We start from the raw sequence: 15,498 nt of genomic DNA on the forward strand, positions 1-15,498 counted from the left end.
TAGGGAATATGCTAGTAACGGCGTTATTATTGCAAACACTGCTAAGAAGTACACACTTGTGTTTACTGGTGGCGTCCAGAGACATGTTGACAAGTCGAGGGGTGCTATGTTGACTTACTGAGCGAAGGGACCCGCAGCCACGCTCGCCGCATTCCGGTTCTTTCCACAGGAGGGGGGATTCAGGAGGGGGGTGGGGGGGGGGACAAGCAACTTGTCATAAACACGGCCTCTGGGAAATTTATGGCCACAAATCACTTTGGCAGCAGAGTGAGGTTATCGCGAGGGAGAAATCTTTTCGCATTTACGCCTTTAACCGCACGTCTGACCTTTTCCTTTAAGAACTCATATTTACCTCAATCGAGTGTTTTCTCGGTTTTTTAGCATTATGTAGAGGCTAAGAAGTCTGTTTTTTTTAGTGGCACTGTTTAACCTCGTGACACCAAAACAGCTGAAGTCTGACTTTCGTGCTAGTAGAGAGGCAATTGAGGAAGTATGGTCTTACAGTGGTACCTCCTGATAGAATTGCCCACGCTTTTCAGTTTTTTTGGTTATTTATTAAGTTCTAGATTACTAGCAAACGTGGGTTCCGTGCTTCAGAACTTGTCAGGTTCAAACACTGATGACATCTATTAAACGAGACAAGAATCGAGGAATTAAACACAGACATAATTAAATTTGGCTCAATTTGAGGAGAAACGTCGGGGCTGTACTCTTGTACAGTCTTCAGCACGCTCTGGCGAAAGATTGGACGCCACCTCTTTTTATTCGGACTTTCCCTGTTTACATAACAACGGCTGTTTCTAAAGGAATGGGGGGGTATGTAAACCGCCATTGTTTTCGGTCACATTAACAAAAAAGAAAAAAAATGCCTCGGGCTTGGGCTGGTCCTGGATCGAGCTTGTGGCGCAATATGAAGCCTAAAATAACACAACGGAGAAACCGGACTGTTGAGCAACTCAAGCTGTACATCAAGCAAGAATTGGAACAAATTCCACCTGAAAAGCTTCAAAAATGTGTCTCCTCAGTTCCCAAATGTTTACTGAGTGTTGTTAAAAAAAAAAAAAAAGGCCATGTAACATAGTGGTGAAAATGCCCCTTTGCCAACTTTTTTGCAACGTGCTGCTGCCATTAAATCCTAAGTTAATGATTATTTGCAAAAAAAAAAAAGTTTCTCAGTTGGAAAATTAAATATCTTGTCTTTGCAGTCTATTCAATTGAATATAAGTTGAAAAGGATTTGCAAATCATTAACAAGTTGCCATCTTCACTCGTTTTGGGTTTTGGAAGACCAGCTCCCCGGTTCTTAGCTTTCTGGACATGTAACCCCCAAAACAATTTAGTTTAATAACCCTGAACTACTGCAATTAATGACCATAAGCACATACACAATAAACTATGTCTATACATGTTCTCATTCATCCAGGTCATTGTCATTTCAGGGCATTCAATCGATCACAACTGGACTGTTTGGTTAGTCTTCGAATATGTTTCGATGCTCATCCGAGAAAACGTCATCCGTTTTAGCTCCTGGACTTAAATTGGTCAGATATAGTCCGACTAGTGAGCAGTTTGTTATGTGTGACCATGTTTATTGAATTTTTGTGCGTTTTTTTTTTTTTTCCCTGCACAATGACTAGGGATGGTTGTTTGGATTGAGTCATATAAGTAAATGCTGTGGACAAGAACACTTTGATGTACAATTAATGTCCACTGACTTGAGTTATATTTGTTGGCGACAAAATAACAGCTTATTACACCGCTGACTATTTGTATATTTTATGAAAACAAAACCCCCGGCCAAATTGCTAACTGAACTTAGTCCCGACTCGCCGGCCAAATTGAAAACGCCTGTGGGCCACACTCGACAAGTCGGACTGAATCTGAATAATCTAAGTCTATGACCATGAACTGATGAAACCGTCTTTAATACAAACCAAACAGACCAGTTCCAATCAATTGAATGCCCCTAATACACAAATAAAAGCGTATTTTGTTATTCGCCAGGAAGAGACCGGAAGTTGGACAGCTACTGCAATTAATGACCATAAGCATGTACACAATAAACTATGTCTATACTCGTTCTCATTCATCCAGGTCATTCAATCGATCACAACTGGACTGTTTGGTTGGTCTTAGAAGATGTTTTGCCGCTCATCCGTGGAAAAAATGTACCTATGTATGACTCAATCCAAACAACCTTCCCTAGTCATGGTGCAGAAAAAAAAAAAGAACCAGCCCAAAATAAATCAATAAACATGGTCACACATAACACATCCTGCTCACTAGTCGGGACTAGATCTGACCAATCTAAGTCAATGACCACGAACTAATGAAGCCTACTTGGGTGAGTCTCTCAGGACAAACCAAACAGTCCAGTTGTAATGGACTGAATGACCTGAGTACTTAATAAAAGTGTCTGCATTGTTACTCACAAGGAAGAGGGTTCAGAAGTTGGACAGCTACAGCAATTAATGACCATAAGCATGTACACAATAAACTTTGTTGGCACAAAGAAGAAGATCATAGCATGCATGGATAATCTGGATCACCAGCCAGAAACCAGTTTTGAAACGGATGTGATGTGCGAGGGCGAGGTCGCTGTCATGTCAGTACATTCAATTGATCACAACTGGACTGTTTGGTTGGTCTTAGAAGTCGTTTTGCCGCTCATCCGAGGAAAAGAAAATACCTATATGACCCAATCCAAACAACCTTCCCTAGTCATGATGCAAAAAAAAAAAAAGAATCAGCCCAAAATAAATCAACAAACATGGTCACACATAACACAAGCTGTTCACTAGTCGGGACTAGATCTGACCAATCTAAGTCAATGACCACGAACTGATGAAACCTACTCGGATGGGTCTCTTAGGACAAACCAAACAGTCCAGTTGTAATCGACTGAATGACCTGAGTACTCAATAAAAGTGACTGCATTGTAACTCACAAGGAAGAGGGTGCAGAAGTTGGACAGCTACAGCAATTAATGACCATAAGCATGTACACAATAACATATGTCTAAAAATGTTCTCATACATCCCGGTCATTGTCATGTCAGTACATTCAATTGATCACAACTGGACTGTTTGGTTTGTCTTAGAAAACGTTTTGTCGCTCATCCGAGGAAAAAAAAATCCTATATGACCCAATCCAAACAACCTTCCCTAGTCATGATGCAGGAAAAAAAAGAATCAGCCCAAAATAAATCAATAAACATGGTCACACATAACACAAGCTGCTCACTAGTCGGGACTAGATCTGACCAATCTAAGTCAATGACCACGAACTGATGAAGCCTACTCGGATGAGACTTTCAGGACAAACCAAACAGTCCAGTTGCAATCGATTGAATGACCTGAGTAGACAATAAAAGTGTCTTTTATCCGCAGTGTTACTCACCAGGAAGAGGGCGCGGAAGCTGGACAGCTACTGCAATTAATGACCATAAGCATGTACACAATAAACTATGTCTATACATGTTCTCATTCATCCAGGTCATTGTCATCTCAGGGCATTCAATCGATCACAACTGGACTGTTTGGTTGGTCTTAGAAGACGTTTTGTCGCTCATCCGAGGAAATACCTATGTGACCCAATCCAAACAACCTTCCCTAGTCATGATGCAGAAACAAAACAAAAAAAAGAACCAGCCCAAAATGAATCAATAAACATGGTCACACATAACACAAGCTGCTCACTAGTCGGGACTAGATCTGACCAATCTAAGTCAATGACCACGAACTGATGAAGCCTACTCGGATGAGACTTTCAGGACAAACCAAACAGTCCAGTTGCAATCGATTGAATGACCTGAGTAGACAATAAAAGTGTCCTTTATCTGCAGTGTTATTCACCAGGAAGATGGTGCGGAAGTTGGACAGCTACTGCAATTAATGACCATAAGCATGTACACAATAAACTATGTCTATACATGTTCTCATTCATCCAGGTAGTTGTCATCTCAGGGCATTCAATCGATCACAACTGGACTGTTTGGTTGGTCTTAGAAGACGTTTTGTCGCTCATCCGAGGAAATACCTATATGACCCAATCCAAACAACCTTCCCTAGTCATGATGCAGAAACAAAACAAAAAAAAGAACCAGCCCAAAATGAATCAATAAACATGGTCACACATAACACAAGCTGCTCACTAGTCGGGACTAGATCTGACCAATCTAAGTCAATGACCACGAACTGATGAAGCCTACTCGGATGAGACTTTCAGGACAAACCAAACAGTCCAGTTGCAATCGATTGAATGACCTGAGTAGACAATAAAAGTGTCGTTTATCTGCAGTGTTACTCACCAGGAAGAGGGCGCGGAAGTTGGACAGCTACTGCAATTAATGACCATAAGCATGTACACAATAAACTATGTCTATACATGTTCTCATTCATCCAGGTAGTTGTCATCTCAGGGCATTCAATCGATCACAACTGGACTGTTTGGTTGGTCTTAGAAGACGTTTTGTCGCTCATCCGAGGAAATACCTATATGACCCAATCCAAACAACCTTCCCTAGTCATGATGCAATTTGGTACAGTCCAGATGCAATCGATTGAACGCCCCGAGTACACAATAAATGCGTCTGCATTGTTACTCACCAGGAAGAGGGTGCGGAAGTTGGAGAGCTCCCCGAAGAAGTCCTCCACGCTGACGGCCTGCGGGTCGAAGGCGAAGTAGCTGCCCGTGTTCTCGTAGAGCTTCTGCATGTTCTTGTGCATGATGGACAGCTTCTCGTACTGCTCCCGCGAGTGCTTGCAGAAGCCGTGAGACGCGCATGGTTAAGGAAAAAATGAGCACCTGCGTCGAGGTCATGGAGGCGTTGGCAGGGGAAAAAGACACATCATGATAAATGCTCCGTCACACTTGGGGCGAGGGAACGGCCGGGTGTCGTGCAATCGGCGGTGTGACACGTGTGACACAGGCGCTGATTGCAGTCGTCGCTGCTTGTTTTGAACCCGGCTGCACTGCGCAATTCACTGCACTTTTCCCCCGCTGAATGGCTATCGACGGCGAACATCAGTTACGCATTATCGCAGCGGTCACATGACCTCACTCGAGGACGACGCCAAGAGGACACGTAAACGGTACTTATAATAGTAATGGGGTGGAACCGGACATCATGATCCAATTTAGGCGCAGTTCAACTTTTTTTTCCCCACCAAATACTATCTCAGAAAATACTTGGCTCTCCAAGTGCCACCATAACGACCAACATTCAAACATAGTAGGCCTAAGTATTAATTAGAAATGTTTTAATTAACAAGAATAATCGAAATTTTTAGCCACTGTAATATTTCACATAGTTTGAACAGTAACACTGTGTTTGAATTTTTGATTAAGAGATTTTTGTGGCCAAATTTTTAGACTGGGCGGCTGCATTGGGTCGACTTAATGCAAAGTAACTGTATGTGTATACACAGTATATATATATATATAAATATATATACATATATGTATATATATACATATATATATATATATATATATATGTATATATATATATATATATATATATATATATATATATATATTTATTTTTATTTTTTTTCTAAATAAAACCTTTTAAAAATGCTTTTATTTTACTTTTGTTTTTGAGTTTTCTTAAAATTTTTGATACAGTATTTAAAAAAAAAAGTCAGATATTAAGTATTATGGGGATCTTGTCTAATATTTGTGCGCTTTTCAAAATAAATGCTTTTAAAAATGCTTTTAATTTACAATTTTATGTGAGTTTTATTTTAATTTTGCATTGTGAGCTGGGCGGCAGCCGAAGGCAGGGCACTTGGCGGTCTGATCCTCGGCTACAGAAGCTAGCTCTTGGGACGTGGAACGTCACCTCACTGGGGGGGGAAGGAGCCTGAGCTAGTGCGCGAGGTAGAGAAGTTCCGGCTGGATATAGTCGGACTCACCTCGACGCACAGCAAGGGCTCTGGAACCAGTTCTCTCGAGAGGGACTGGACCCTCTTCCACTCTGGCGTTGCCGGCAGTGAGAGGCGACGGGCTGGGGTGGCAATTCTGGTTGCCCCCCGGCTCAAAGCCTGGACGTTGGAGTTTAACCCGGTGGACGAGAGGGTAGCTTCCCTTCGCCTTCGGGTGGGGGGACGGGTCCTGACTGTTGTTTGTGCTTACGCACCAAACAGCAGTTCAGAATACCCACCCTTTTTGGGAACACTCGAGGGAGTACTGGAAAGTGCTCCTCCGGGTGATTCCCTTGTCCTACTGGGAGACTTCAACGCTCATGTTGGCAACGACAGTGAAACCTGGAGAGGCGTGATTGGGAAGAATGGTCGCCCGGATCTAAACCCGAGTGGTGTTTTGTTATTGGACTTTTGTGCTCGTCACAGTTTGTCGATAACAAACACCATGTTCAAACATAAGGGTGTCCATATGTGCACTTGGCACCAGGACACCCTAGGCCGCAGTTCCATGATCGACTTTGTAGTTGTGTCATCGGATTTGCGGCCTTATGTTTTGGACACTCGGGTGAAGAGAGGGGCGGAGCTTTCTACCGATCACCACCTGGTGGTGAGTTGGCTGCGATGGTGGGGGAGGATGCCGGACAGACCTGGCAGGCCCAAGCGCATTGTGAGGGTCTGCTGGGAACGTCTGGCAGAGTCTCCTGTCAGAGAGAGTTTCAATTCACACCTCCGGGAGAACTTTGAACATGTCACGAGGGAGGTGCGGGACATTGAGTCCGAGTGGACCATGTTCCGAACCTCTATTGTCGAGGCGGCTGATTGGAGCTGTGGCCGCAAGGTTGTTGGTGCCTGTCGTGGCGGTAATCCCAGAACCCGTTGGTGGACACCAGCAGTGAGGGATGCCGTCAAGCTGAAGAAGGAGTCCTATCGGGTTCTTTTGGCTCATAGGACTCCGGAGGCAGTAGACGGGTACCGACGGGCCAAGCGGTGTGCAGCTTTAGCGGTCGCGGAGGCAAAAACTCGGACATGGGAAGAGTTCGGGGAAGCCATGGAAAACGACTTCCGGACGGCTTCGAAGCGATTCTGGACCACCATACGGCGCCTCAGGAAGGGGAAGCAGTGCACTATCAACACCGTGTATGGTGCGGATGGTGTTCTGCTGACTTCGACTGCGGATGTTGTGGATCGGTGGAGGGAATACTTCGAAGACCTCCTCAATCCCACCAACACGTCTTTCTTTGAGGAAGCGGTGCCTGGGGAATCTGTAGTGGACTCTCCTATTTCTGGGGCTGAGGTCGCTGAGGTAGTTAAAAAGCTCCTCGGCGGCAAGGCCCCGGGGGTGGATGAGATCCGCCCGGAGTTCCTTAAGGCTCTGGATGCTGTGGGGCTGTCTTGGTTGACAAGACTCTGCAGCATCGCGTGGACATTGGGGGCGGTACCTCTGGATTGGCAGACCGGGGTGGTGGTCCCTCTCTTTAAGAAGGGGGACCGGAGGGTGTGTTCCAACTATCGTGGGATCACACTCCTCAGCCTTCCCGGTAAGGTTTATTCAGGTGTACTGGAGAGGAGGCTTCGCCGGATAGTCGAACCTCGGATTCAGGAGGAACAGTGTGGTTTTCGTCCTGGTCGTGGAACTGTGGACCAACTCTATACTCTCGGCAGGGTTCTTGAGGGTGCATGGGAGTTTGCCCAACCAGTCTACATGTGCTTTGTGGACTTGGAGAAGGCATTCGACCGTGTCCCTCGGGAAGTCCTGTGGGGAGTGCTCAGAGAGTATGGGGTATCGGACTGTCTTATTGTGGCAGTCCGCTCCCTGTATGATCAGTGTCAGAGCTTGGTCCGCATTGCTGGCAGTAAGTCGGACACGTTTCCAGTGAAGGTTGGACTCCGCCAAGGCTGTCCTTTGTCACCGATTCTGTTCATAACTTTTATGGACAGAATTTCTAGGCGCAGTCAAGGCGTTGAGGGGTTCCGGTTTGGTGGCCACGGGATTAGGTCTCTGCTTTTTGCAGATGATGTAGTCCTGATGGCTTCATCTGGCCGGGATCTTCAGCTCTCACTGGATCGGTTCGCAGCCGAGTGTGAAGCGACCGGAATGAGAATCAGCACCTCCAAGTCCGAGTCCATGGTTCTCGCCCGGAAAAGGGTGGAGTGCCATCTCCGGGTTGGGGAGGAGACCCTGCCCCAAGTGGAGGAGTTCAAGTACCTAGGAGTCTTGTTCACGAGTGGGGGAAGAGTGGATCGTGAGATCGACAGGCGGATCGGTGCGGCGTCTTCAGTAATGCGGACGTTGTACCGATCCGTTGTGGTGAAGAAGGAGCTGAGCCGGAAGGGCAAAGCTCTCAATTTACCGGTCGATCTACGTTCCCATCCTCACCTATGGTCATGAGCTTTGGGTCATGACCGAAAGGATAAGATCACGGGTACAAGCGGCCGAAATGAGTTTCCTCCGCCGGGTGGCGGGGCTCTCCCTTAGAGATAGGGTGAGAAGCTCTGCCATCCGGGAGGAGCTCAACGTAAAGCCGCTGCTCCTCCACATCGAGAGGAGCCAGATGAGGTGGTTCGGGCATCTGGTCAGGATGCCACCCGAACGCCTCCCTAGGGATGTGTTTAGGGCACGTCCAGCTGGTAGGAGGCCACGGGGAAGACCCAGGACACGTTGGAAAGACTATGTCTCCCGGCTGGCCTGGGAACGCCTCGGGATCCCCCGGGAAGAGCTAGACGAAGTGGCTGGAGATAGGGAAGTCTGGGCTTCCCTGCTTAGGCTGCTGCCCCCGCGACCCGACCTCGGATAAGCGGAAGATGATGGATGGATGGATGGATTTTATGTGAGTTTTATTTTAATTTATGATACCGTTTTTTGTCTTGAACAGTGTATTTTCTCATGTTATTATTTTAACACTTTTATACCTATTCTAACAGTTTTTTTTCCAATTGTATATAATTTATGTGTCAAAGGAAGACTTGCTATATATATATATATATATATATATATATATATATATATATATACATACACACACACGATAGGCCAGGAAATAACACAGAGGCTATTTCCTCCCTACAAGACTGTTTCTTAGGTTTCCCTGCTCTTCAGGGGATTTTATAATAACATAGGCTCCAGCACTCCCCGCGAACCCGAAAGGGATAATCGGTAGAAAATAGATGCATATATATAATAAAATCCTCTGAATAGCAGGGAAAGCTGCGAAACAGGGGATTTTATAATAAAATATATAATAACATCCCCTGAAAAGCAGGGAAACCTGCAAAACAGGCTTGTAGGGATGCAATAGCCTCTGTGTTTTTTCCTGAACTAACGTATATTCCGCTCTACCCCGGTATTGAGCAATGTATAACGGATAAACCACAGTAACCTTGACTATGATTTTATTATGAAATATATAATAAAATCCCCTGAAAAGCAGGGAAACCTGCAAAACAAGCTTGTAAGGATAATATAGCCTCTCTATTTTTTTCCTGACCTAACGTATATTCCACTCTACCCCGGTATTGAGCAATGTATAACGGATAAACAACAGTAACCTTGGCTATATATATATATATATATATATATATATATATATATATATATATATATATATATATATATATATATATATATACATATATTCCGAGTGCAATGATGTCACATTATCAATGGGAAAATGCATTTTTAAATAATATTATTTGCCTGAGCGGCTAGGAGACACCGAGAGTAACAAGCAGTCAATCAATCAATCAATTGAAAAATCAATCAATCAATCAATGTTTATTTATATAGCCCTAAATCCCAAGTGTCTCAAAGGGCTGCACAAACCACAACGACATCCTCGGTAGAGTCCACATAAGGGCAAGGAAAAACTCACCCCAGTGGGACGTCGACAATGAGAAACCTTGGAGAGGACTGCATATGTGGCCAACCAACCCCCCCGGGGGGATGGAAAGCAATGGATGTCGAGCGGATCTAACATGATATTGTGAAAGTCCAATCCATAGTGGATCAAACATAACGGTGAGAACCCAGTCCAAAGTGGATCCAAGCAGTAGAAAATGGATTAGAAAGGACAGATTTTAAAATATTAAAATACAAAAATAAAATTCAAATTCAAATATTTTAACTTGGGACTTCCCGCAGGCCGGATTTTGGACACTGGCGGGCCGGACTTTGGGGACCCCTGCTATAAAACGTCATTCTTATAATATCCTCATGTTCTCCTTTTATATACACAACTACAATGTGTGCTTGGATCATAATAAATGAAAAAAAAAAAAAGTGTTTTGCTATTATATAAAAAAAATATATATTTGTATTTCAGAACTGGCCCTGAAAATGTTGCACATTTTTAGTTTTTTTTTTGCAGTAAATTGTATCGTATTGCTTTTTATTATTGAGTGATTTGTGTCGAGGTTGTAAGCCCACACAGGCCATTGGTAGGCAACAACATCATTGGGAGGCAGTGCTTGGTTTTTGCTGCTCTTTGTGGCCTCTGGCTCTTTGTTTCTTCTATCAGTGCTCACTACACACACACACACACACACACACACACACACACACACACACACACACACACACAGCGGTATGCATCCCATGGGGGGGGGTGGACTGGACTGAGGCTGCCTGGGCTGCTTGTATTTCCACACCAAAGACATGTCACAGTGATGCGGCCTGACACTCACTATCTTGCAGCAACACACTATTACTGAGCATTCCTTTTTTTATTTTTTGCATTTTTTCACATACTTTACCTTTATATGCTTTTTTTTGGGGGGGGGGGGGGGGGGGGGGGATCTATTCTTGAAATTCTGCCTTAAATCAAGCTGAGATGAGGTAAAAAAAAGTGTCAGTCTGAGGCTGGATGCGGGTTTAGATGGATAGATAGATGGATGGATGGATGGATGGATAAATAGATAGATAGATAGATAAATATCTAGATAGATCGATGGATAGATAGATAGATAGATGGATGGATGGATGGATGGATAAATAGATAGATAGATAGATAAATATCTAGATGGATGGATGGATGGATGGATGGATGGATGGATGGATGGATGGATAAATAGATAGATAGATAAATATCTAGATGGATGGATGGATGGATGGATGGATGGATGGATGGATGGATGGATGGATGGATGGATGGATGGATGGATGGATGGATGGATGGATGGATGGATGGATGGATGGATGGATGGATGGATGGATGGATGGATGGATGGATGGATGGATGGATAGATAGATAGATAGATAGATAGATAGATAGATAGATAGATAGATAGATAGATAGATAGATAGATGGATGGATAGATAGATAGATAGATAGATAGATAGATAGATGGATCGATCGATCCAATCTGCACTTTGTTAGAATATATAACAAATTGGACCAAGCTATATTTCTAACAAAGACAAATCATTATTGCTTCTAGATTTTCCAGAACAAAAATTTTTAAAGAAATTCAAAAGACTTTGAAATAAGATTTACATTCGACTCTAAAGATTTTATAGATTTGCCGGACTATATTTTTTGAATTTTAATCATAAGTTTGAATAAATATTTCACAAATATTCTTCGCCGAAAAAACAGAAGCTAAAATAAGACTTAAATTAAAATATATTTATTATTCTTTAAAATAAAAATAAAAAAAATACTTGAACATTGATTTAAATTGTCAGGAAAGAAGAGGAAGGAATTCAAAGGGTAAAAAAGGTACATGTGTTTTAAAAACCCTAAAATCATTTTTATAGTTGTATTTTTTCTCTAAAATTGTCTTTCTGAAAGTTATAAGAAGCAAAGTAAAAAAAAAAAATGCATTTATTTAAACAAGTGAAGACCAAGTCTTTAAAATATTTTCTTGGATTTTCAAATTCTATTTGAGGTTTTTTTTTTCTTAAAATTAAACATTTCAAGCAAAGCGAGACCAGCTTGCTAGTAAATAAATAACATTTAAAAAAATAGAGGCAGCTCACTGGTAAGTGCTGCTATTTGAGCTATTTTTAGAACAGGCCAGCGGGCGACTCATCTGGTCCTTACGGGCTACCTGGTGCCCGCGGGCACCGCGTTGGGGACCCCTGTATTAGGAACTCCCTCGCAGAACAAAATTAGAGCTATATTTGGTTTTATATTTTTGCAGCTTTAAAATGTCTAAAAATTGCATGTCACAAAATTCAGAGAAAAAATATAATTGGCATTGTTTTAAAAATGTAACTTAGATATTGGGTTTCACTATGTAAAGCGCTTTGAGTCACTAGAGAAAAGCGCTATATAAATATCATTCACTTCACACTTGACTTGTTTTTCAACAAAATATTTTTTTTACATTTGACCTAAAATGCACCAAAAAAAGCAGAAGTCTGCTTAAGGTGCTGCCCAAATGTGCACCTTTCTGACTTAAATCAACTCCAAAATCCTAGAAAGGTTACAACATTGGTTGCAACAATTGGTTGCGTCACCTGTGTGAATTAAAGATGCATTAAAAGTACTGCATAAAAAACAAACAATCGTCCAATGAGAGGCCAGAAGCCACCTTAACTAAATCCCCTTCAACCTAGTTCCATTAATATTTATTTCATGCCCTCCTTGCATCCATCGGCCTACGCTACACCCGCTTGGAGTAGGGCTGCCCCCCCCACCCCCCCGTTAACCCCTCCCACTGCCAAACAGCCCCTCAGGGCCAAATTACACCCAGGCTGCCCACCGACTGACTGAGCACGCTCGGCAAAACAGGGGGAGAGGGGGGGAAAAGTCCAAATAAGGATGAAAGGAGAAGTATCACAATCGACACAAACTAAAATGCTAACGTTAGCGTGCTGGCAGCTATTAAGTTTAATGACGAAGGTGTACTTCTGCAAAAATGGCTAAAACATTTAGCATGGTAATGCTAATGTGCTAACGTAAACATACAATTGGCATTGAATTTTGGTCATTTTCCAACCAATATTGTCTAACACAAATACGTCGAAACAACATGCCTTTGGACAACGTTTATTCAATGTCAGGTTCTGACGTTGAATTGAACATTAAAATTTGGTCATTTCCCAATCGATATTCTACAACAAAAATAAAACGTTGAAACTACATGCTTTTTGACGACGATTAATCAATGCTTTTTGACAATGTTGAATCAATGTTGGATCCTGACGTTTACTTGGCGATTGAATTTTGGCCATTTCCCAACCAATATTCTACTTCACAAATACGTTGAAACAACATGCTTTTTGACGACGTTTAATTAATATCAGGTTCTGACGTTTATTTGGCAATTGAATTTTGGCCATTTCCCAACCAATATTCCACAATAAATATACAACGTTGAAGCAACATGCTTTTTGACGACGCTTAATCAATGTCGGGTTCTGACGATTTGACCATTGAATTTCTGTAATTTTCCAACAAATATTCTACTACACAAATACAACGTTGAAACAACATGCTTTTGGACAACGTTTATTCAACGTCAGTACCTGACGTTGATTTGACCATTGAAATTTGGTCATTTTCCCCACCAACGACGCGGATCCAACGTTGGACATCGAAGTCGTCTCAATTTAGGAATACAAATATTTCGCAACGTTGTTTCAAAAGTCAGTTCCAAACATATTTGCCAACCCTCCCGGATTTACCGGGAGACTCCCGAAATTCAGCGCCACTCCCGAAAACCTCCCGGGACAAATTTTCTTCCGAAAATCTCCCGAAATTCAACCGGAGCTGGAGGCCACACCCCCCAACATTGAGTCAGACCTGACTCAATGTTGTGACACTCTTAAACAGGACAATACTGCCATCTACTGTACAGATATTAAAATGTCTGTTCCGAAGCCCACAGTAAAGAGACATAACTTAATCATGTCGCTTGGTTGTTGACTCCAACCCAATATATTACACCGTCGACGGGCAAAATGAAGAAATACGCTTGCAAGTTCCAGAACGATTGGAAACAACAATTTCAGTCTATCCAGGAGAGTTCGAAGGAAAGGGGTATGTTGCTTGTAAATGTTACAGAACAGACTCCTCCATTGAACACGGCAACCAAACGTATATTCAGTAATGAACGGTCAGCGAAGCACACAGTTTCCGCAGCGCAGCTTCGTTCACAACCCAGTATTATGGGCCACCTTGCAAAATGGAGACCCGATGGTGTAACTTATGCTGAGACAAAGATGGCTATGCTGATAGAAGGAAGCAACATCCCGTTCTCATTTGCGGATGTCTACAACAAATCCGTGAAGGATATGTTCCCGGATTCGGAGATCGCTCGCTAATACGCAAACGGCAGAACAAAGGTTACTCAAATAGTGAAAGGTAAGTGTTGGTGTTTTATTTTAGTAACCAGCAAGCAGGGTACAGTTAGTAGAACAACTGTGTTTTTATTACTGTGTATTTGATAGGTGCCGTCTCAATGTCAACTATTTCGTTTATTTACATATACAATAAAATAAATATATATAGCTAGAATTCACTGAAAGTCAAGTATTTCATATATATATATATATATATATATATATATATATATATATATATATATATATATATATATATATATATATATATCAATCAATCAATCAATCAATGTTCATTTATATAGCCCTAAATCACTAGTGTCTCAAAGGGCTGCACTAACTACAACACAAACCACTACGACATCCTCGGTAGGCCCACATAAGGGCAAGGAAAACTCACACCCAGTGGGACGTCGGTGACAATGATGACCCAGTGGGACGTCGGTGACAATGAGGACTATGAGAACCTTGGAGAGGACCACATATGTGGGCAATATGTCTTGATTGGATTATCCAGAGAATAGTGATCGATACCGTGGTAGAGCCCAATATGTATGTATAAACATCACAAGACTACTTCATCTCTACAGAACTGTTTCATGAGGGGTTCCCTCAATCATCTCCTGATGATTGAGGGAAAAAATCTCCTGATGATTGAGGGAACCCCTCATGAAACAGTTCTGTAGAGATAATGTAGTCTTGTGATTTTTCCCACATATACATACATATATATATATATATATATATATATATATATATATATATATATATATATATATATATATATATGTATATATATGTATATATATGTAGGTGTGGGAAAAAATCACAAGACTACTTCATCTCTACAGAACTGTTTCATGAGGGGTTCCCTCAATCATCAGGAGATTTTAATGGAAGCATTCACATACAATGGTTTATATAGAGCACAGAGTGGGTGGGTACAAGCAGGCGTAGGGTGTGGTGATTGGCTCATGTGTTACCTAGGAGGTGTTTCCGTCTATGGCGGCATGTTGAAATGATTTCACTGCGCTTGTTGAGAGATGATAGATCTGGATGATATATAATAAACAGTTTCTCTTTTAAGCATAGGTTGCATCTTTTATTACCACTGCTGTAAGGTGTGCTGGATGCAAGAATTTGCCATGTTATTGAATATTCAACATTATTGTCTTTGAGGTTCCAAATGTGTTTGCTGAGTTCTGTAGAATTCTGCAAAGTCTGGTTTCTAAAGGAGGCGTTGTGATTATTCCATCTTGTTTTGAACGCTCCTTCGGTTAATCCTACG

The 15,498-nt window shown here is 42.2% G+C and overlaps 1 protein-coding gene across 4 annotated transcripts in view; it reads right to left on the bottom strand.

Moving 5' to 3' along the window:
• The window catches only part of diaph2 (diaphanous-related formin 2), a 1,158,885-nt gene that overhangs the window by 258,979 nt on the left and 884,408 nt on the right, over positions 1–15,498 (bottom strand). For all 4 annotated transcript variants that reach the window (XM_061891998.1, XM_061891999.1, XM_061891997.1 and 1 more), the window contains one exon: positions 4,607–4,771. In XM_061891998.1, coding sequence (XP_061747982.1) covers positions 4,607–4,771 — 165 coding nt within the window. The remainder of the gene's footprint in view (positions 1–4,606; positions 4,772–15,498) is intronic.

The sequence above is a fragment of the Nerophis ophidion genome, linkage group LG29 (genome assembly GCF_033978795.1).
Source record: "Nerophis ophidion isolate RoL-2023_Sa linkage group LG29, RoL_Noph_v1.0, whole genome shotgun sequence".
Classification (NCBI taxonomy): Eukaryota; Metazoa; Chordata; class Actinopteri; order Syngnathiformes; family Syngnathidae; genus Nerophis; species Nerophis ophidion.